Source organism: Gossypium hirsutum, chromosome A08 (assembly GCF_007990345.1).
Source record: "Gossypium hirsutum isolate 1008001.06 chromosome A08, Gossypium_hirsutum_v2.1, whole genome shotgun sequence".
Lineage (NCBI taxonomy): Eukaryota > Viridiplantae > Streptophyta > Magnoliopsida > Malvales > Malvaceae > Gossypium > Gossypium hirsutum.
Window position 1 is genome coordinate 118,462,628 of NC_053431.1, and position 23,411 is coordinate 118,486,038.

General features: G+C 34.5%; 1 protein-coding gene, 1 long non-coding RNA gene and 1 pseudogene across 3 annotated transcripts; 1 reads left to right on the forward strand and 2 right to left on the reverse strand.

Moving 5' to 3' along the window:
- Positions 1-4,139: 4,139 nt before the first annotated feature.
- Positions 4,140-12,575, forward strand: LOC107962981 (transcription factor EGL1-like; annotated as a pseudogene).
- Positions 11,458-13,002, reverse strand: LOC121204654 (uncharacterized). Its single transcript, XR_005899855.1, has 2 exons — positions 12,478-13,002; positions 11,458-11,626 (listed from the first exon to the last, which is right to left on the reverse strand). It is a non-coding gene; the product is annotated as an uncharacterized lncRNA (long non-coding RNA).
- A 2,660-nt stretch (positions 13,003-15,662) lies between these two features.
- Positions 15,663-18,814, reverse strand: LOC107962982 (GMP synthase [glutamine-hydrolyzing]). Of its 2 annotated transcripts, none has more exons than XM_016899587.2 (5): positions 18,205-18,814; positions 17,590-17,840; positions 17,108-17,483; positions 16,882-17,013; positions 15,663-16,097 (listed from the first exon to the last, which is right to left on the reverse strand). In XM_016899587.2, exons 1-5 carry the CDS (start codon positions 18,745-18,747, stop codon positions 16,086-16,088), a joined length of 1,314 nt encoding a protein of 437 aa, XP_016755076.1. In that variant the 5' UTR covers positions 18,748-18,814; the 3' UTR covers positions 15,663-16,085. The 2 variants fall into 2 exon arrangements, with proteins under 2 accessions (XP_016755076.1, XP_016755075.1); XM_016899586.2 differs by having other exon boundaries at positions 15,663-16,792; positions 18,205-18,813.
- Positions 18,815-23,411: the final 4,597 nt, after the last annotated feature.

Below are 23,411 nucleotides of genomic sequence, written 5' to 3' on the forward strand. Positions count from 1 at the left end.
AGTTAGTATGTCAGCCAACCTATTTTGGGCATGTCAAGCCATCAATGTTCAGCTTATACAATCATCCTAAGGCTGTCGGATTCCATCGTACCCCAATTATTTCTGGAATTGGGATTCTTTTGATATTGCCGACAATAGCAATGAACTCCCCAGCCTTGGCGATGGCTTTGATTATAATCCAAATAATTTCAGCGCTGGGCATTGTACAAGCCAATACAAAAGCTTTCATGGAAGACCGGGCGCTACCATATTACATACGAGAAAGGATTGTATGAAACAGTGATACCACATCTGTGTCCCTTTCCAATAGTTTTATGCCACATCAGTATTCTTATCCTGAAGTTCAGGATTTTATTATGAATTTTAGTATTTTAATTTGGATTTGATTTTTTTCAAGATAAAATCCTGAAATTCAGGATAAGAGTACTGGTGTGGTATAAAACTATTGGAAAGGGATACAGATGACGTGGCGTCACTGTTTCATACAATCTTTTCCCATTACATACAAGCTGCTAAGAGAGAGTTCGAAATGAAACATATTCTATTTTATACTTTTCTTTTTGAATTTTTATATAATTTTAATCATTTACATAAACTTTTTTTTTAAATCGAAACCAAAATCTTTTACTTGTAAAATTATAGATAAATAAATGAATTTGAGCGGTGGTTAAAATATGCTATAAGTCCTTATACTCTTTATATAATTGAATGTAGTCATATTTTTTAGATTTCAAAATTTAAATTTAATTGTTAATATAGTTAATTTTTTTTTGTCAAATTCACGGGGGTGACATTTTAAAATAATATAACATACCCACTTGACAGTCATATAAAAAAAATTGGCATTGTAATGATCCAAGATTTAGCAGAAGAATTTTAATGATGCTTATAATTAAACTTGCATTTTTAAAATCCTAAAAGTAGAGAGACTAAATCCTTTAAATAAAAATAAAGATGTTATATTCTAAATATACGAAAAATAAAAGGACTTAAAACACATTTTAACTAATATATTTATAAATTAAAAATTCTATACTATAAGAAAACAACATAGTCAACCAGTCGATGATATATCAGAATTTTTTTTAAAATAAATAAACTTAATTAATTTCATTTTAGGTGATGTATTATTGAATTATTTTTTGGTTTGTGATAATGCATAAAATTATGCACAATCGAAAAAAAGGTATCATGAAAATTTTTATACTAAAAAAATATAAAATAATTCCTATATATTAAATAAAAAAACAAATTCCTCTATTAAAATTTCATTTATTTACAATAAAAAGCAGTTAAGTATCTTTCCCTAAACCATTATTTCTAGATTTGGTAAATGTTGTTGTGTTGTTTTCTCAATTATTTCCCACCAAAATCGTATCTATGAAAACATTTTAAGACAAGTAGACAGGCAACTGTCTAAATATGTTCAATGGTGCCCCCCTCTCTCTTTATCTCTATGTCCTTTTCGTCTTTGGCCACACATCCCTATACTTTCGGATCAAATATAAAAGCAAAACCAACCCTACTTCAATGGAAAGAAGTACCTCTATATCTTCTACTTTTCTTCATAATCTCTGAGTTTTGTTCCAAAAATGAGAAAAACACCCTATGAATATGAATTAGGAATTTTGGAAAGAGGCCCCCCAGAACAATTATAATTTTATAATGGCATAATGATAAATTTAGTCCTTAACATTTTCATTTTTTATCAAATTAGCCCTTTTTTAATTAAATTTGACCATTATCCTTTTAAAAAGAGAAATTATTTTTCTTTAATACAAATGTTAACTGCAACATTAATTTTTTTAGCGATGTTGTCGTGGTAGGCTACGTGCACTTTATGCTAATGTGGCATTGTTTATCTTATATGCCACATCAACAAATAAAGTAAAAATTTTAAAAAGATTCAAACAAATTATAAAAAGTTCATAAAAATTAAAAATAGTATGTAGTACATGTGAATTGTTATGTGGATTGTCATGTTTAAAACTTTAACATTTTATCTAGTATTTATGTTAAAAAATCAATTTGATTCCTTTTTAAAGGGTTGATGGTCAAATCTTGACTCTTTTAAAAAGTTGAGAAACAAATTTAAGTGAAAAAAAAAATGACCAAATTGACAAAAGATGTAAACATTAAAGACTAAATTTGACATTATACCTCTTACAATAAACTCAATAAACTAACTCATCCTCACATGATGGGCACAAGTAGAACTTAAACTTGTGGAGTGTGCTTTGCATTTTGTGGCTGAAATAGAGTTGACATCCTGACGAGGAATAAGCATTGTCCTTATGAGATGACCATCGACGTCACGACGAGAAGAGTCGCCATGTCATGACATAGTGATGTGTTCCCAAAGCTTTTCGATTATCTTCTCCCGATTAAACTTTATGTTTCCCTACTTAAACGCTAATTATTCTGAGGATATTTTAGTCAAATTTGTACATGAAATTTAGCCTATAAATAGGCAGTTTTCTACCAACACATTTATGTAATAGCTTTTACAAGTTTTCAGGGAATTTTGTGTTTAAGTTTTGTGAGTTCTTATTTTTAGGTTTTGAGATTTAATTTTTATCTCTATATTTTTTACTCTTTATTTTTGTCAATTTATTTTAATTATCTTTACCCGTAATTTCTTATTCTCTTCGAATGAAATTTTCTACTTAAATATTTATGTGTTTGATCTTCTCTACTTTTACTTTTTATATTTTATTGTTTATACGGGTCGGCCTCCAATAGAACTAGAGACAGACAATAATATGATGGCCAAGGGAGGCCTTTGCCCTCTCAAGATTTTTAAAAGATTCATTTCTCCCTTAAAATTTTTAAAAATTTTTAATTAAGTTTCTAAATTTTTAAAAATTCTCTTTATACTTTATATATTAAAAATTTTAATAAATTTCTTTCAAAATTTTTAAAAATTCTCATTAATTTCATAAAATATTTAAAAGAATTATAATAAACCCTCTCAAAATTCATCCTGAAAGACAGAAATCTGATTGGCACAGCATATGGGTATTTGATGTAATAGTTTATTTTGACACAATCCTATTTTTCTTTCAAGTTATTAAAACAGAAAGATGGCTTATTTACGTTTCTTCACGTATCAATGTCAAATTTATTTCCCATTAAATTTAAAACAGTGTTTTCTTTGGTTTCACAACAATTATTATTTCCAATCCATAAATGAAAAAAAAAATTGCGGGCCTTTGTTGACTATGATTGTTGGACTCTTTTTTTTTTCTGTCAATTTGTGTTTATATAATGTATTTTTCCAATTAAGATTTTATTATCCTTTTTTTATATTTATATTGTTTACTAAGGTAGGAAGATATGAGTTCAAATGCGTTGAAATGTATTATACTCTTATTTATAGATTAGAAAAATACTATAAATAATTCTAGACATTATACAAAAAATAGATATAATCAAAATTTGTAATTAAATTATTCAAAAAAAAAAAACTTTTTCTGAAAACATATTTTTAATTTCTCTCTAAAAAATCGACTTATCTTTTAAATATCAGAAAAAATACCTAAAACCTTAATTATTTTCTAAAAACCCCTAATTTACCCTCAATTTATAAGTCTAGTGAAATATGTATGAAAATTTTAAAACATTATTTTAATACTATACATAATAGACCCTATATTATTTGTTTCTTTAAAGTAAATGATATATATAATAACTTAACATGATAAAGAAACAAAATATTTAAAAGAATATTTTAGTTAAAGTGATTAATTTGGATGTTTAAAATTTTTTTAACATTAATCTCCTTATAAATTTGTATCATATTTATTTTTTTATAATGTTTAGAACTATTTATAACTTCTCTTCTAAGAGGAATAATACGCTTCAGCGCACTTAAATTCACATTTTTATGCATTAATAATAATACTAATGCCAATCAAACAGATACTCAATTAACTAATTTTTTTCCTGTATGTTTAATAGAAATCAATCCACATTTTCACTCAGAGATTTAAATCTATCAGACCTACTCGAAAAAGAGTTATAATATTCAAATAATTTTTAAAATTTTATTTTTTACAACTAGATTAATATTATTAAAATAATTTGTTAACCTCCCCCTCCCCCCAAGGCAAATGCGTGGCAATAATTCTAGCATATAAGCAAACACAGATCTTCATAAACAGTATCTCCTTTCTTCATTTGTTTACATCCTTTCTGTATTTATTTATTTTATTATTCTGAACACAAAATAGTAAACTAATTGCATCTATTCTTAGCCTGAAGTTTTGAGTATATCTGCAAATAATCCTCGCAAGTTCCTTTGCGTTCCCATTTTTCCTCTTCCTTTCAACCTTCATAGGTACCTCTGAACCCCATTCCTTTGACTTCATAGCTATTGAAGTTTTCATCTTTGGTTTCTGTTTCAGACAAAATAATATGTTTGTATTGAGCTCTGGGTTGTTTGTGGTATAGGAAACAGCAGCAGTGAGACCAAAACCCATCTAGATTTTGCTGTTTAGGGGTAAAATAATCATGAACTTCAACTCTACCACATGTTTTTTCTTGATACTTTGGTTGGAATATTCCACAACCTTCTAGAGTTTTCATTACAGTCAGTGTTGTTGAAATAAAGAGTCACCACTCACCATTGTCCAGTATAGTTGGAATCTATTTGCATCTGATCTAATTGTTGGTGGATACACACACACATACATGTAGCTTTTAGCTTTGAAATGTCTACTGGAGTTCAACATCAAGAGAGAGTACCAATGAACCTAAAGAAACAACTTGCTCTTGCTGTGAGGAACATTCAATGGAGTTATGCAATTTTCTGGTCCATTTCAACTAGACAACCAGGGTACAAGATCCTCCATTTTTGTTTGTATTTTTTCTGGCTATTATTGTTTGTTATCAACTTAAAACACTTTTCAGGGTGTTAGAATGGGGAGATGGTTATTACAATGGAGATATAAAGACAAGGAAAACAGTTCAAGCTGTAGAACTCAACACTGACCAATTGAGTTTACAGAGAAGTGAGCAACTGAGACAGCTTTATGAGTCTCTTTCAGCTGGTGAAAGCAGTCCTCAAGCTAAAAGACCTTCAGCAGCATTATCTCCTGAAGATCTTACTGATACTGAATGGTATTACTTGGTTTGTATGTCATTTGTATTCAACATTGGCCAAGGGTAATCTTTCTTACATGTTCTTTGTTCTTAAAAGAAAAAAAAAAACAAAAATCAACGTTTCTGGTTGTTAATTATTCATCTAATTTGTTGTTAGATTACCTGGAAGAACATTGTCTAGTGGTCAACCTGTTTGGCTTTGTAATGCTCATTGTGCTGACAGTAAAGTGTTTGGTCGTTCACTACTAGCTAAGGTATGTCCCTATATGCTTTTGGCTAAAGTTCAAGCTAAGTTCATATGGTCTCAGAAATGACAATTTGGTTTTTGTTTTCATGGCTCAAAATTCCGACAACCGACTCTTGCAGAGTGCATCGATTCAGGTAAACCTTGGAAGGGCTTTAGTATTATTACATATATGTCAATGTTTCTTACTGAAATCTGTTGAAAGCTGGACTGCAATGCAACATGGAGCCAGAAGCATGCTACTGTCGAGACCAGCAGCTATCGAGCTCAGCTCATTTTGCTTGGCGCGCACGAATGGTTTTTGGACCAAATGAAGCAACTGACATTGCTGTTTTGTTTTGATGTAATTTAGTTTAGTTCAACTTTAACTAGTTTCCAAAGTTAGTTGGATTAAGTTTGTGATTGGATTGATGATGTAAAAGCTGATATGTCAGCTTATTTTGTATTTGACTTAAGCTTGTATTAGTTTAGTTTAAGTGGGAGCAGTTATGTCATTAGGTAACTGTCAAATGAATCAAAATTTGTAACTCTTTTATATATTCAAATTTTGAATGAAAATTGGTAATGTTCAGTTACAATTTGCTGAGTATTCAATTTTGTTCACTGCTTTTGCTTTGCTTTGTTTTCTTTTGCTTCGATACTTCTTGCTTCAGTTTTGCAAATTCTGTTTTGCAATTTTGTTTGATTTTTGCTGCTGCCATTGTTCCTACAAATGGTATCAGAGCCCGAGTCTTTGAGGGGCCTTTGCTTGCATTCTGTTGATTTCAATTTAAAATCTACAGCAAAGCTTAAAACTAAAAAGGATCGAAGCACTTAAACTCAGTCTAGCAAGATGAGTTTCACTCCACCACCTCCACCAGTGTTCACTGGAGAAAACTATCACATTTGGATAGTTAAAATGAAGACTTATCTTCAGGCACATGATCTTTGGAGTGTGATTGAGAATGATGCTGAACCACCTCCATTGAGAGCCAATCCCACCATTGCACAGATGAGGCAGCATGCTGAGGAGCGAGCCAAGAAGCATAAGGCTATGGCCTGCTTGCAAAATGGAGTCTCTGATGTGATATTCACTCACATCATGGCCTGTGACTCACCAAAACAGGCCTGGGAGAAGCTGAAGGAGGAGTTCATGAGGACTGAAAAGACAAGGCAACAGCAAGTGATCAACCTCAGGAGAGATTTTGAAAATTTGAGGATGAAGGAGTCTGAGACCATCAAGCAGTACTCAGACAGGATAATGGCCATTGTCAACAGCATTAGGCTCCTGGGAGTGGACTTCACAGAGAGCAGAGTTGTTGAAAAGGTCATTACAACTCTCCCTGAGAAATTTGAGTCTAAAATCTCTTCACTTGAGGACTCGAGGGACTTATCAGCCATTTCATTGTCTGAGCTGATAAACTCCCTGTATGCACTTGAGCAAAGGAGGGCAAATAGGCAGGAGGAGAATTCTGAAGCTGCTTTCCAGGCTAAAGCCAGTGAAGGCTCAAGTATGAGTGCAAAAGGCAAGAAGCCTTGGCACAATAGAAAGGCCAAGTCAGGAAAAGATGAAGCAAAAAGGGTGTTTCCACCATGTGTTCACTGCAAGAAGACAACACATTCAGAAAAATATTGCTGGTTTAGGCCAGACATCCAGTGCAGAAAGTGCAAGTAGTTTGGTCATGTAGAGAAGGTGTGCAAGGGCAAACCAAGGGAGGCTGCTCTACAACAAGCTAGACCAGCTGAGGACATGCAAGCTCAGGAGGAGCATGTGTTTACAGCAACCTGTTTTGTTGGCACAACAAAAACCAGCAATGATTGGCTACTAGACAGTGGCTGCTCACACCATATGGCAGCAGATGAGAAGTTGTTTAAGGGCTTAGACAGAAGCTTCCACTCTAGGATCAGAATTGGAGATGGCAAGCTGATTGAGGCTAAAGGCAAGGGCAGTGTGCTGGTTAGCACTGGTTCAGGTAACAAGCTGATCTCAGATGTGCTTTTTGTACCTGACTTAGACCAGAATTTGCTTAGTGTAGGCCAATTAGTTGAAAAGGGCTATACATTGGTTTTTAAGGATGGTTGCTGTACTGTTCAAGACATGAATGGTCTGGAGTTAATCTCAGTCTCCATGACCGATAGATGCTTCATGCTGGATGTTAGCCAAGTAGAAAGAAAGGCATACACCAGCCTTGCTGACAGCACTGACTTGTGGCATAGGAGACTAGGCCATGCCAATTTCAGATCGCTTGATCTGCTACATAGGCTGAATTTGGTTGATTACATTTCAAAAGTTGAGGTTAGTGGGAATGTTTGTGAGGTTTGTCAGCTTGGTAAGCAGGCTAGACTGCCTTTTCCTGCTGACAATGCTTGGAGAGCTCAAAACAAGCTCGAATTGGTGCACTCTGATGTTTGTGGTCCTATGAGAACACCTCCAATCAGTGAGAACAGGTACTTTGCCCTATTTATAGATAATTTAACAAGGTTGTGTTGGGTCTACTTCTTGAGGCAAAAGTCAGAAGTGTTTGAAACCTTCTGTAAATTCAAGGCTTATGCTGAAAATCAGTCAGGCTACAAAATTAGAGCTTTGAGGACTGATAATGGCTCTGAATATGTGTCTGAGAGATTTCAAAAGCTTTGTGACAGTGATGGGATTCATCATTAGCTCACAACAGTCTATACTCTTCAACAGAATGGAGTCTGTGAGAGGAAGAATAGGACTGTGCTGAACATGGCCAGGTGCCTCTTGTTTCAAGGCAAGCTTCCAAGTCAGTTTTGGGCTGAGGCAGTTAACACCTCAGTGTATCTGCTCAATAGACTGCCAACTAGAGCAGTCAAGGATAAGACTCCTTATGAGGCTTGGCGTAGAGTTAAACCTGTAGTAACACACTTGAAAGTGTTTGGTTGTGTGTGTTATGCTCTTGTTCCAGTGGAAAAGAGAACCAAGCTCGAGAGCAGGGCCACTCCAGGAATCTTTATTGGCTATAGCAGCAACAAGAAGGGCTATAGAGTTTATGATCCTATAGCAAAGAAAGTCTTAGTCAGCAGGGATGTAAAATTTGATGAAGAAAAAGTGTGGAATTGGAATAGTGCTGAAGCTAACATGTTTGAAATGGATCAGTTGGACTTGGTTGCTGAGCCTACAGAAGAAGAACCAAGTGAAGATGCTGTAGATGACACACCAGTGAGGGGCACCAGAACTTTGGCTGATGTCTATCAGAGGTGCAATGTTGCTGTGATTGAGCCCTCAGACTTTGAAGAGGCTGCCAAGGACAGAAGCTGGATGGAAGCTATGGAAGCTGAGCTGGAAATGATCAATAAAAATGAAACATGGGAATTGGTGAGCAGACCAGAAAATAAGAAGGTTATTGGGGTTAAATGGGTGTACCGGACCAAGTACAATGCTGATGGCTCACTGAACAAGCACAAGGCCAGGCTTGTGGTGAAAGGTTACAGTCAGCAGTATGGTGTGGACTTCTTGGAGACTTTTGCTCCAGTGGCAAGACTGGACACAATCAAGCTACTGTTTGCTTTAGCAGCTCAGAAGCAGTGGAAAGTTCACCAATTGGATGTCAAATCAGCATTCCTAAATGGTTTTCTCAAGGAGGAGATCTTCATTGAGCAACCTGAAGGTTTTAAAGTTGCTGGACATGAAGACAAAGTGTACAAGTTAAGAAAGGCCCTCTATGGCCTGAAACAGGCACCAAGGGCCTGGTATGACAGAGTTGATGCTTATCTGACCAAGCTTGGATTTGTGAAGAGCCTTAGTGAACCTACTCTGTATGTTAAGAGGTCAGAATTTGAAACCTTGCTGATTGTCTCATTGTATGTGGATGACTTGTTAGTGACAGGGAGCAAAGTTGAGCTAATTGATGAGCTCAAGATTCAAATGTAGCAAGTGTTTGAAATGACAGATTTAAGGGTCATGACTTACTTCCTTGGCATGGAAGTTCACCAGTCTGATCGGGGCATCTTCATCAGCCAACAAACATTTGCCTTGAAGATTCTTGGCAAATTTTGCATGCAAAATTGTAAAGCAGTAAGTACACCAGTGGCACAGGGTGAAAAATTAACCAGCAATGGTGATCAGCAAAGGGTTAATGAGAGGCATTATCGAAGCCTAGTTGGTTTTCTGTTGTATCTAACAGCAACTAGGCCAGACATCATGTTTGGTGTTAGCCTGTTATCGAGATTCATGCATTGTTGCAATGAGGCACATTTGAAAGCTGCAAAAAGGGTCCTTAGATACATCAAAGGCACAGCTAACTTTGGTGTAATGTTTGAAAGTGGGAAGGAACTGAAATTAGAAGGTTACTCTGATAGTGATTGGGCAGGATCCCTCGATGACATGAAGAGTACCTCTGGATACTTCTTCACACTTGGATCGGGCATGTTTTGCTGGAGTTCAAAGAAGCAACAAACTATTGCTCAGTCCACAGCTGAAGCAGAGTACATTGCTGCAGCAGGAACAGTTAATCAGGCCATTTGGCTAAGGAAGCTGCTTCATGACCTTAATGAAACTCAAGATGAAGCAACTGAAATTTGGGTGGATAATCAGTCTGCAGTTGTGATAGCCAAGAACCCTGTGTTCCATGGTAAGACTAAGCATTTTAAAATCAAACTGCATTTTGTTAGAGAGGCTGAACAAGCAAAGGAAGTCAGCCTTGTGCATTGCAGCTCAGGGGCACAATTGGCTGACATAATGACCAAGCCTTTAGGGGCTGCTCGATTTGAATATTTGAGAAGTGCAATTGGAATGTGTTGCATACAGTCCAAGGAGGAGTGTTGAAAGCTGGACTGCAATGCAACATGGAGCCAGAAGCATGCTACTGTCGAGACCAGCAGCTATCGAGCTCAGCTCATTTTGCTTGGCGCGCACGAATGGTTTTTGGACCAAATAAAGCAACTGACATTGCTATTTTGTTTTGATGTAATTTAGTTTAGTTCAACTTTAACTAGTTTCCAAAGTTAGTTGGATTAAGTTTGTGATTGGATTGATGATGTAAAAGCTGATATGTCAGCTTATTTTGCATTTGACTTAAGCTTGTATTAGTTTAGTTTAAGTGGGAGCAGTTATATCATTAGGTAATTGTCAAATGAATCAAAATTTGTAACTCTTTTATATATTCAAATTTTGAATGAAAATTGGTAATGTTCAGTTACAATTTGCTGAGTATTCAATTTTGTTCATTGCTTTTGCTTTGCTTTGTTTTCTTTTGCTTCGATACTTCTTGCTTCAGTTTTGCAAATTTTGTTTTTCAACTTTGTTTGATTTTTGCTGCTGCCATTGTTCCTACAAAATTCTTGTACTTGTTTCAATTTCAGACTGTAGTATGCTTTCCGTTTTCAGGAGGTGTGGTTGAGCTCAGTGTGACTGATTTGGTAACTTTTCGGTTTTCACTGTTGTTTTTGGTTTGAGGAAATTTGCTTTCGGTTTACTTCATGCTGTTATATTGGTTGCTTTTTGTGTAGGTATTGGAAGATTTAAGCCTCATTCAGCGCGTTAAACTTTGTTCTTGGATGATCCACAGCCGATTGTTTCTAACAGATCGATTCAAATCGATGGGATGAACAACGATCTTACTTGTCCTGCTCTTGATCCTTTGATCCTTGCCACCAAATTGAGTCCAATATTAGGCTGTGAACAACTAGAAACAGTTTCTCCCGATGATAGTCCGGACGGCTTGGAGCCTAAGCAATCAAGAGAAAATTCATTATTGATTGAAGGGATAAATGGTGGAGCTTCTCAAGTACAAAGTTGGCAATTCATGGATGAAGAGTTCAGCAATTGTGTTCACCATTCCTTGAATTCAAGTGACTGCATATCTCAAACCATTGCGGATCACCGAAAGGCCGTTCCTCTTTGCCAGGGAAAAAATGATAATGGTTTGCAAGATGTTGAAGAGTGCAATCAGACTAAACTAACATCTTTTGATCGTCAAAACGATGATCGACTCTTCCATGAAGTTCTCTCGGCCTTATTCAAGAGCTCACACCCGTTGATTTTAGGACCACAGTTTTGAAACTCTAACAAGGAATCGAGTTTTATCAGATGGCAGAAAAATGGCTTGGTGAAGCCTCAAAAAGAAACAGATGAAACCCCTCAAAAGTTACTGAAGAAGATATTGTTCTCGGTTCCTCATATGCATGATAGAGGATTGATTGAATCTCCTGAAACTAATGCTATTAGAGATGCAGCTTGGAGACCCGAAGCTGATGAAATTTGCAGAAACCATGTGTTATCGGAGTGGAAGCGGAGGGATAAAATAAACGAACGACTTATGATATTGAAATCACTTGTCCCTGCAAATAACAAGGTAGCTTAAATTAACACTCCCCTTAAGCTATTCATAATATGAACATTAATTAGTAACTAGCTTTCTTCAATCTTTTATGCAGGCTGACAAGGTTTCTATACTAGATGTCACGATAGAATACGTACAAGCCCTCGAAAGAAGGGTTGCGGAATTGGAATCTTGCAGAAAGTTAGAAGCAAGAACGAAAATTGAGTGAACATCAGATGACTATGGCAATAACAAAACTAACAACGGAAAGAAACCGTCCCTAAGTAAAAGGAAAGCCTATGATCTTGTTGATAAAGCTGATCAAGAGATTGGCTATGTTGCATCTAAAGACGGTTCAACAGATAATGTTACTATCAGTATGAACAACAAGGAGCTTCTAATCGAGTTCAAGTGTCCATGGCGAGAAGGAATATTTGCTTGAGATAATGGATGCATTAAGCATTCTCAATTTGGATTGCCACTCAGTTCAGTCATCTACCACTGAGGGGATTCTCTCCCTGACCATAAAATCCAAGGTAAATAAAATCGAATCTGCTACCGATTCAGAACGTTGGCAAACGTTCTTATGTTGAAACAAACAAACTCTAAACAAACGTATCTGTGGTTATTGTAGTACAAAGGATCAAGTGTTGCAAAAGCAGGACCAATCGATGTGGTTATTGCAGTACAAAGGATCAAGTGTTGCAAAAGCAGGACCAATCGAGCAAGCATTGCAAAGAATTGCTGGCAAGTGTTGAAGCTATTTGTTCTAGATTTTACCAGTTTCTTTTGTAAGATCCCATTTCATAAGGTGCCAGAAGCAAGAAGATTGATCCTGCATGCAAGTAGTAAAAGTAAAGGCAATTAAACCTTGTTTGGAGCCTTGTAACAAAGCTTGACCGATGACATCAATCTTTTTCACCATGTATTAACTTTGAGAAATATCAACTTTTCCTTGCAACTGTAACTGGAAAACAGCTTTGAGCATTTTTTGAACATGGAAACAGGATTGTTAGGGGTTCGAATTTCAACAACTATGGTATAATAATGGTATTAATCGAGGTTTCCATGATCTCATTTGAGGAAGTTGGCTTTACACTTTATGTTGGTAATGGTGTTCCCATTTTCCATACTTATAGCTTTATTGCTTCTGATATGATGAAGCCCGTTTCTTTCTTTCTTTTTCTGACAACCCACCTAATGGGGGTGCGTTATATTATTTTAGCTCACATGGGATTTTTTTTCTAGGATTGCGTAATGATGTGGGTATAAAAATTTTCTAAATAATTTTTTTTATTAAAGCTCAAAAGAATAGAACCAAAGGTGTAGACACAAGGTTGGAAAAGACACAACACCAAGCAAATTTGATCAACATCATAATGAAACACACCTAGAGAGAAGATACTTATTTAGAATTCATAAAGTAGCAGCTTAACCGTAATAATATGAATAATAAATTCATTTAATAAATAGTGATTAATAAAATAAAAATAATTAATATAAATTTAAATTTAAATTTAAAAAGATGAGTAAAAATTATTATAGAAAATAAGACCTCTAAAATAGGTAAAAGGTTCTCTTTTCTTCTACCACAAACAAGTCATATGTGGTTAAAAATTATCTTGTAATTAGTTTATAATAAACTCATGACTAAAATATGTAAACATGTGAAAATAATAATAATCTTACTAAACATAACATAAATGCAATAAGAGAGAAGTATAAGCTAAAACCCTAGACTATATAATTAAATAACGAGATAAATGACCACTATGTTACACTTAGTTGTTATAATTGCTATAGTAATTACCCAAATACTATATTTTTACTAATAAAGAAAAATCCCCTTCAAACATTCACATGCTAGAATTCATTAATAAAATTCAACTTGGTTAAAAAATAAAAAAAAGAAATTCAACGTAGGTTTAACCAAACAGTGACTTCTCTTGGGCCAAGAAAGTGAAGTATTTTTCTAGCTTTAAACAAGGTAAGAAGAGGGAGCAGAGCACGATTGGGTGGGTAAACACGAAGTATAAAAAGAGTTAAGTTTAAAAATGAACAAAAAAAAACAAGAAAAACAAAGGCTGACAAAGTTTGCAAAGACATGACAAATTTTAGGGTTTTAATATATGTAAGTTGACAGGAACCAGTTCACCCCCTAGCAATATTCTTAATTTTTTGATTCTCTCTTTCTTTTTGAAGGCTTTGATGAGTTTTAAAGTGCACCCCTTTTTTTTTCTCATTTCCAATAACTCAATTACCTTTTCCACCGAAAATATTGTTGAACCTTTGCTTTGTTACTGTCAAGATTTCGTGGGTCAGTATCTCCCCCTGCCCTAACCTGTTCATTCAAATAAAAACAAAAGCATCATAAATTCTGTAACTGAAGGAATAGTCAAAACATAGTGAAGTTGATTACCAGGAAAACTATAATAATTCAAGATTGCTTTGCATTGCAGTGAAGTGTGGGGACCTTGAAATGAAGGGGTTTTATAGTGTAGTTAATCATGGCTATTCATCATTCCCTTCAAATTCCACTACAAAAAGTTACTCTCAATCTTTAGTTATATCTAACCAGGTAGTTTAGTCTTAATTCAATGTTTATCACTAAATAAGAAACAAAGGGTTCAGTCATATCTTATGAAAGCATTTGTCAGGCACCTAAGCTGGCAGCAGCAAGCATTCCAATCAAAATCCCCAGCGAAATTTGACCAAACAGGGTCCAATTGGGACCCAACAATCCTTTCATGATACCCTATCGTAACTCTCAAAAAGGGTATTAATACTTTATTTTGTATAGAGGCAAGAGAACAAAAACAATCACATCGAGTCCACTAACAAGCTCTCATCATTCATAATTCTAACCATGGATTCCATATACATAAAGAAAACCCACAGTATGTGTTTCAGAATTCATGACTAATCACTGTTGAATCATATTGTCTCTATGTAATCCAAGCAAAATAAATGGATGGTAAATCATCAAATCACTAGAAGAATGCTAGAGAGAACCTTTTGAAGAATTGCTTCAAAAAAACCTGGTGTTGTGATGATCTTGAACTCCCATTACCCCATTCCTTTGATCTCATTTGGAACCCCACCAAGCTCATCATGGTATAAAATTATTATGCTGTTCATATCAATGTGCATTCCCACTCCTTCAATTTTCCTTTTGTTCCATATCATATGCTGGTCAGCTGGTTTATAATTTAATATCCTCATATGTCCATGACGGTTTCCAAATTCAGATTCATAGAACTCCCTTTCATAACCTTCTTCTAAATTCTTTAATGAGTTCAAGCATTGACTAGAAATATTACCAAAACTCAGATTTCTCTAGGCCAGACAGTAAATTAACATTAGCAGAAGTCTCGGAGAGGCAAACAAATCCAGGCCACATATTCTTAAACATTCAGTATGGAGAAGCTATGGAATAAGTGTATGTTTTGATAGATAATGATAGACCTAGATTGAGTTCAGTATATTGAGGAAAAGGCTGAATAATATCATTTGAAAGTGCATAGAATCTTGCAGTTCACAAATTATTATATATGGAAACATAACAAGATCCTTCAATTGGATTGCAATCTAAGAATTGTAGAGTGGCTACATTTAGGATACATGATAGAAGAATCTGCTTATAGCATACTAGTACCTTTCAGGAATGATTTGCTTAGTAAAAATTAGCCATCATTTACCACCACCAACTATCCATAATAAAATGCATCATAGAAAACATAGCAACACTTTGACACTTACAGTAATTGGTTGGCATAAAACTATGGTAGGCAAAAGCATAACCTAATGGTTACATCCACTGAATCCAAGATATGAAAACGATTTTAGAGCACAAGGCCAAAGTAAGCATTTGCACTCTGTTCTCATATGCTAAATTTCTTATTGAACAAAAGGGTAAGAAACTATATAAATGACAGTTCAGATCATATGCAATTTACTCTAGGATACAGTTTTAAAACAACATAAAAATACTAACACTTGTAGGCACACTCAGAGAAATATGCTCTTCATATTTGGCAAAAAAAAAAAATCATCACTAGAGAAAAATAAATGACCTGTATATTATGATGTTTAAAAGTGAAAATTTTTCACAGAAAAAATATGTTAAATAGTGAGAATTTTCTAATAGAAATATTTTACACCAACTGTTGACAACAATTTGGTTGTGAGAAATAGGCAGTGCAGAAATACCATATGGTATAGACTTTACATATCCAGTAACTTGTATTAAGAGATCCTGCTAAACACAGCTTTCTCTCTTGTCACCAAGAACGGGGAGTAAAGACTCAATGAATATATCACCTTCACTCTAACAGCTATGGAGTTGTTTCTGACATCCAACATGGCATCACTCCCATTCAATTGTTGATGGGGGCTTTGATGTAATGTCTAAAGCAACACGATTCACACCACGAACATTGTTGCAAATTTTTTGGACAACATCATCAAGGAATTCACGTTCAAAATAGTACCTGGCATTCCAAAATTGCAAGAGGAAAATGAGAACTTCGGAATTTTAGAGTTAAGAGGTGGGAAAAGGGATCGAAAGTTAAATTCTTTGGTTTTAGCCCCACCACAATCAAGAAGACAAAGGAAAATGTGATTTTTAATAAATATTGAGAAACTTATAACGTAGAATGCATAAGAAGATGGAGAGACTTCCATATTCATTAAAGTAGGAAGTTGTCACATTTTATTCGGCCACCACTAGAATTGGATTGAATCTACTACATATTAGAATCAATACTGTAGAACACTAACAATCTTCTTCCCAAGATTTCCAGCTTAAACTGCTTTAAGTACAACCAGTCATGAGAACCATAAGATCTGGTTATTAATCCTTCTTGCATATAGTCATATTATAAACTCAGCCCGAAGTTACAGACACATTTGAGCATATGCTTGTTACTGTATACAACTGGCTCAGGTGGGGCACATAAATATTGCACCAATCATGGAGAGCAAAGCAATGCAGAGCAATGAAAACGTATCAATCTGCTGTCATTCCATCTTGACTTGTAACAGCCCGGAGAGCAACAACATGAGAGTGTGTTCTTTGATCACCTTGAACTCCAACTGATTTTACAGGCAAAAATACAGCAAAAGCTTGCCAAATGGAGTCATAAATACCAGCATCTTTAATTAACTGAATAAAAATTTCATCCACCTGGGGAAAACAAGTTCTTGAGGAAAAATATGCTAAATCATAACAAATTATACACAAGCTTGCACTTCCTCAAGTAAATACCAAAATACCTGACGTAGAGTATCTAAGGCATTGCCCTCAGTTACATCACCCAAGACTCGTACAGCAAGGCCAGGCCCAGGAAATGGATGGCGCTTTAAAAATGAATAAGGAACTGTCAATATCCTCCCAAGTTGAAGAACCTTGCATATTAAAAGAAGAAAATGGGAAATAGTTTAAAGGGGGAAAAACCAGTTTTAGAACTAAATGTCATCCATCAAGGAACAGAATCAAAACCTCATCCTTGAAAAGAAGTTTAAGCGGCTCAATGAGTTTTAATTTCATGTCTTTAGGAAGACCTCCAACATTATGATGACTTTTGATTGTGTGAGAGTGAGTTCTTCCAGTTCCTGGTGGGGGACAAGATTCAATCACATCTGGATACAAGGTTCCTTGAACAAAGAAAACAGGTTTCTTTCCTAAGTTATTCTCCAATTCTTTAGCAAAAGCATCAAAGACACAGATAAATTCTTTCCCAATTATCTTCCTTTTCAGCTCAGGGTCTACAACCCCTTTTAGCTTACTAAGAAATTGCTCAGTTACATCAACACAAGTAACAGGCAGATGTAAATCCCTTTCAAAGGTCTCCATCACGCGTTCTCTCTCCTTATACCTACAGAAACATGTAGTAAATGTACAAGCAAAGAATTAAAAAAGCTTATTAAGAGTGGTACTATTTGGCAATTCTTTTCTAACAATTCAAGTAGCTCCTTTCATACCTTAATAAACCATTGTCAACAAAAACACAATGAAGCCTGTCTCCAATTGCCTTGTGAACTAGAGTTGCGGCAACCGTGGAATCAACACCTCCAGATAAAGCACAGATAACATGATCATCGGGCCCCACCATGTTGTTAATCACCTTAATTTCTTCATCCATTACATCTTCCATTTTCCAGCCAGCATTCACTCCACAAACTTCAAACAAGAAAGACCTCAGCGTTTCCATCCCTTCTGGGGAATGTGTGACCTATATATAATCACATAAAATTATTCAACTGCTTCAAATGAATCAAAAGCATAACAATAAGCCCCCATAACCAAAAAAGAATTACTTATTAAAAACCAACCTCAAAATAGAACCTAGGTCCTATTTGCCCGTTACTCCCAAGATGCAAGAATTGCCAAAGAACTTTTTTTTTTTTTAAAGTGCAAAATGCATGAATTAACTTTTATACTAAAAACACTACGTTTAAATTGGTGTTGCATTTAAATCATGTGTTCATTATCAGTCATTAAATAAAAAATATGAGAAAAAGTAACAATCAAACGAACCTTAATAAGCACAAAATAAAACCCAAAATATCAACGAACGGTGAAAAAGCTCGAGCTACCTCAGGATGATACTGCAACCCAAAAAACCTCCTATACTTATCCTCAACGGCAGCGACGGCCCCTTGCTGACTCCTAGCCACCACTTCAAACCCATTAGGCAAAGTAGCAGCCTCATCCCCATGACTCATCCAAACAACCTGTCTATCCCCAACCTTTCCCCCCAAAATACCACAACTTTTCTCAACCTCAATCTCCATCCTCCCATACTCTTGCTTCTCCCCAACCCTAACTTCACCACCAAGTCTCTGAACAAGCAAGTGAAGTCCGTAACAGATACCCAGAACAAAAACACCATTGGACTGAGCCCACTCAACGAACCCATCAGCAAATGAAGGAGAATTATCGGCATGGACCGAGTGAGGTCCCCCGGAAAGGATAACGACTTTGGGGTTGAGGGAAGTGATGGTGGAAAGTGGGGAAGTGCCGGAGATACAGAGTGAGAAGACGGAGAGAGAGCGAATGCGGCGAGTGATGAGATGGGTGTATTGCGAACCGAAGTCCAGGATGGGGACTAGGTCAGATTTCACGGCTTTTGGGTCCATTGTGGCAAGTGATGACTGTTTATTCGTTTTGGATAGAAAAGGAAGTGGTGGTGAAATGAAGGATTTAAGGAGGCAATGGGGTTTGGGAAAGAAATTCAAATTTTAAAATTTAAAATTTTAAAAAATTAAATTCTAAATTTACGAAAAATCCAAAAATTTCTACATGTTTTAAACTGTTTAAATTAGCATAGATGCTTGTACAAGTTCACCCACTAAACAATTCTTTTCGTTTTGGTACATTTCAACGACTAAAACATTCAATAATAGAAAATTTTCACCTATATCATCCACACCCACGGCACACTTTGAGTTGCATCTCACCATCAAAATTCCAATATCCTCTCATAAATTAGCATAATTGAACCCTCTTTTTTTTAAGGATAAATTACATCACTAAATTATTAGTAAATATATATTCTGGTCACTGAACTATTTGAAAGTTTTCATTTAAGCCATTGAACTATTTAAAAGTTTTTATTTAACTTATCAAACTATTCAAAAGTTTTATTCAAGTCACAAGATTGTTAAGGTTTTTTTTTTCTTTTTAAAGTCGAACTAGCAATCTCTAAGTGATGATTCAATAACTCGTGCGGTGGGTCAACACACATTGATGAGTAAAAGAACATACGTTAGATCCAAGTCAATTTGACAATTAGTATTGGAGATTAGAAAATAAAATTGTTTGGATTTTGGTTTGTAAATTCATGATGTTCAAAGCTATTTCATGAAAAAAATTGAACTGTAAAAGAGAATGGGAGGAATGGCTTTTTGTTGATATAGATATGAATAGAGAAGGCTATATAACAGTTGTAACACCCCTAACCCGTAACTGTCGCCGGAACTGGGATACAAAGTATTACCAGAACTTTCAGAACATTTACGAATAATTCACATTAATTACTATTCATTTACCGAAATTATTCATAACGTCCCTTAAATGGACCATCGAGGCCCAAAACAAGTATTAGAATCGAGTCGGGACTTGATCGGAAACTCCAAGAATTTTTCACGAAATATAAAAAATTTTCAAAAATGCAGGGCTCACACGCCCATGTGGTCTAAGGGACACGCCCGTGTTGCAAGCCGTGTTTTTAAACTAGGTAGCTCTCTGACTTGTACCACACGGCCAGCCACAAGCCCGTGTGCTAAGCTGTGTGGTTAATTAAAATTTTCAAAATTAAGTGCAGGTTTCACACGGCTAGACGCACGCCTGTGTTCCAGGTCGTGTAGCACATACGGCTAAGACATACGCTTGTGTCTCTGCCAGTGTGCTCAATTATGAGCATTCTGTTTCTCGAATTTAAGATGCAGGGGACACACGGCTTAACCACACGCCCATGTATCAGGCCATGAGTCACACACGGTCTAAACACACGCCCGTGTGTCTACTAGTGTGAACAAAATAAAGCCATTTCTAGCTTCATTTCTCACCCAAAATTTTACCAATATCCTGCACCAAAACTTTCATCCAAATACTCAAGCATTGATTTCAAGCAAATTCTAACATCTAATATGATATATCATTGCATATATAATTATGTTTCTAATCTTATGTAATACTCCGAAAATTTTTACAGTAAGATATTATCATTGATATAGTAAAATAAGGAAATAAAGTGACAAAAAGGGAAATTTTGAGTTATGTCAACATTGGGGAGTATATTATGATATATAAATTCAAGAAAGGACTAAATTGTAAAAGTGAGAAAAGTTTTGTTGCACAAGAGTAAATACTCAAAATTTGAGGGGTTAAAATTTAAATATGAAAGAGTTGAAGGACTAATAGTGTAAATATTTTAAGGGTGGGATGATCTAGAAACTAAGGAAAATGGATAAATTAGGACCAAATTGAATAAGTGAAGAATTATGATGGACTAAATTGCAATTTTACCAAATTTAAATGATGACTCAATGATGAAATTTTAAAAGATCATAAAGGGTAAAATGGTCAATTAGAAGGAGAGAGAAATCTAGAAGGTAATGATGATGTTGAAGATATTTTAGATTAAATAAATAAATAAATAATAGTTTATTAATATTTTAATTTGATTTTTAAATGATATTTTAATATTTTAATATTATTTTATTTAGTATATATAAGGAAAGAAAGATGAAGAGCCATCATCTTTTTCCCATGCACCCAAGGTATGAAGAGAAAAGAAAGAAAGAAACTTTCTTTTCTTTACAATTTGGTCATTTCACTAAAAATCTACCATTTTCACTTAGAAATTAAAAGAATTTCTATAGCTATTAAGAGAGAAAGATGACAAGGAGACCATGGGGAGCTAGAATATCAAGTTAGATTCAAGAAATAGAAGCTAGAGGAGAGAGAAAATTAAGCTAGAGATTGAAATCAATAGAACAAGGTAAGAATATCAAGATTTCAATATATTTTTAAGTGTAAAATTATTGAAAAAGCAAGGAATTGATGTGAATGTAAAGTTTTCTTATATAAAGTTTTATGTTCTTGATATGTTAGTGAAGGAAAATAAGAGAAAGTGATGGAAAATATTATAGAGAAAGGAAATAAGGGTGTTATAAACTTGGTAATCAACATTTTGTATTAAAACAGTTTTGGCAGCAACAGTGGTCTAAATTTGAAAAATCACCAAAAATCGTGGAAATTCAATTAGAGGTTGAATAAAATATGAAATTAAATTTTATTTAGTTTAGTTTTTCATAGAATAAATGGTGTAAGCAATAGAGTCGTAAATTGTGAGATATAATAAATTTAGTGAGACAATGTCAGAATGATTTCGGGTTCCCCTATTCTGAATTTGAAAAAATAATTAAAAATTGTATAAAAATAATTATGGTATTAAATTTATATTTTAAAATCCTTAATGAGTCTATTTTCAAGAGAAACAAACGGGAACATCATCCGAATCTCGTACTAAGAGATAATTAATTTTTAGTAAAGAAAGGTTGAAGTTGCCAAATAGCAGAATATGGATAAATTTGAAGATTTTACTGTACTTATTGACTAAATTATAAATTCTGAAATTTTTATGGTAGAAATATATTTGAGTCTAGTTTTTAAAACAACAAGTGGATCTTGATTTAGAATTCTTTAGCTTAAGATATAAATAATTTAGTGTTAATGACTCAAGTGGACAGCTTGATATGAGTATATAAGCATATAGTGGAATTATGTACATATCAAGGATGTGGAATGGAAAGGAGGAGGATGAAAATATATGTGAATATTCAGCTAACATGGGTTTACATTAAAAATGGCTAATTTGCATGTTGTAGGCTCAGGGATTAAATTGAATAAAAGTAAAACTTTAGGGGTAATTTTGTAAAAATGTCAAAAATGACGAAATTGCATAAAATGAATTTTTTATTATTTAAATTAATAAATTGAATGAAATTATCAATTTAGATAAATATCGGGTGGAAAATAGAGAAAAATAGAAAATTTTTAAAATCCCCCTGAATTTTGGTATTTCTGCAATTTAGCCAGATAAGTTCATATGATTGAACTTTCATGATTATTTGCTAAATTAAGACTGATATAATGTATTATTCCATATGTTTGCTATTGAATTATGAATATTTTTAAATTATGGAAATCGGATCAAAAGTAAAAATTGAGTAGAACGTTGAATTAAGTATGACCATTCAGTGATTAGTGATGCATTGACGGATAAGACCATGGTTGGGCCATGGCAATATATGTGTAAGACCATAGCTAGGCTATGGCATCCTGATGATAAGACCATATCTGGGATATGGCACCACGAGTGTAAGACCATGGTTGGGCCATGGCAATACATGTGTAAGACCGTAGTTGGACCATGGCATCATATCAGAAATGAGTAAGACTATAGCTGAAAGACGCTATGGCATCACGATTCAAACGAGTAAGACCATAGCTGAAAGACGCTATGGCATCGCGATTCAAATGTGTAAGACCATGGTTGAAAGATACCCTGGCAACATGACAGAAAATGAGTAAGACCATAGTTGAAAAACACTATGGCATCATGTCGAAGATAAATAAGACCGTGGATGGGAGACGCTGTGACATCTGTTGAACAATTGATATTCAGGTAATATGTATCAGATGATGAATGGTTATATAAATTGGTTGTACAAAATGGCTATGTGAAATGTTTACAAGAATTGGTCATATGGAAATATATGTACAAAATAGTTGCATGAAATAATTATGAAGATAGATAAACGAAATAAGTATAGGTACATAGAATATAATTTATGTTAAGTTTGATATGAACTCTTACCAGAATAAATATACATAAAATATATGGAAATGATGGTGCATGAAATATTGATATAATGAAATGAACGATATATACTTATGAAGAAACGGTAAGTATTTAATTGAAATTTTTGTTAAATGATATGTAAATCCTAGTAATGCCCGAAACCCTATTCTGGCGATGGATACGGGTTAGGGGTGTTACATATTACCTTAGTTTCCTAAACATTAAACATCACTTAATCATCCATACTTAACATATATGTATTTATCATGACATAATGCTTTATAAATACCAAAACAAGCCATTCCTAGTCATTCCAATGGCTAAATTACAAATAACATATTTAAGTCATCTATGGTCAAGCTAACCTATACATGTTATTATACAAAAATAAGTTTACTATTTATACCAAAATAAGCTTGTGGATAGTGTGAT

Excerpts from the sequence above, each read along its gene's own strand:
- LOC107962982 (XM_016899586.2), bottom strand. The coding sequence starts at position 18,747 with ATGGACCCAAAAGCCGTGAAATCTGACCTAGTCCCCATCCTGGACTTC. Across the intron at positions 17,014-17,107 it reads AACTTCTTTTCAAGGATGAG|GTTCTTCAACTTGGGAGGAT; the intron begins GTTTTGATTCTG and ends TTAATATGCAAG. Across the intron at positions 16,793-16,881 it reads CCTTAGATACTCTACGTCAG|GTGGATGAAATTTTTATTCA; the intron begins GTATTTTGGTAT and ends TGTTTTCCCCAG.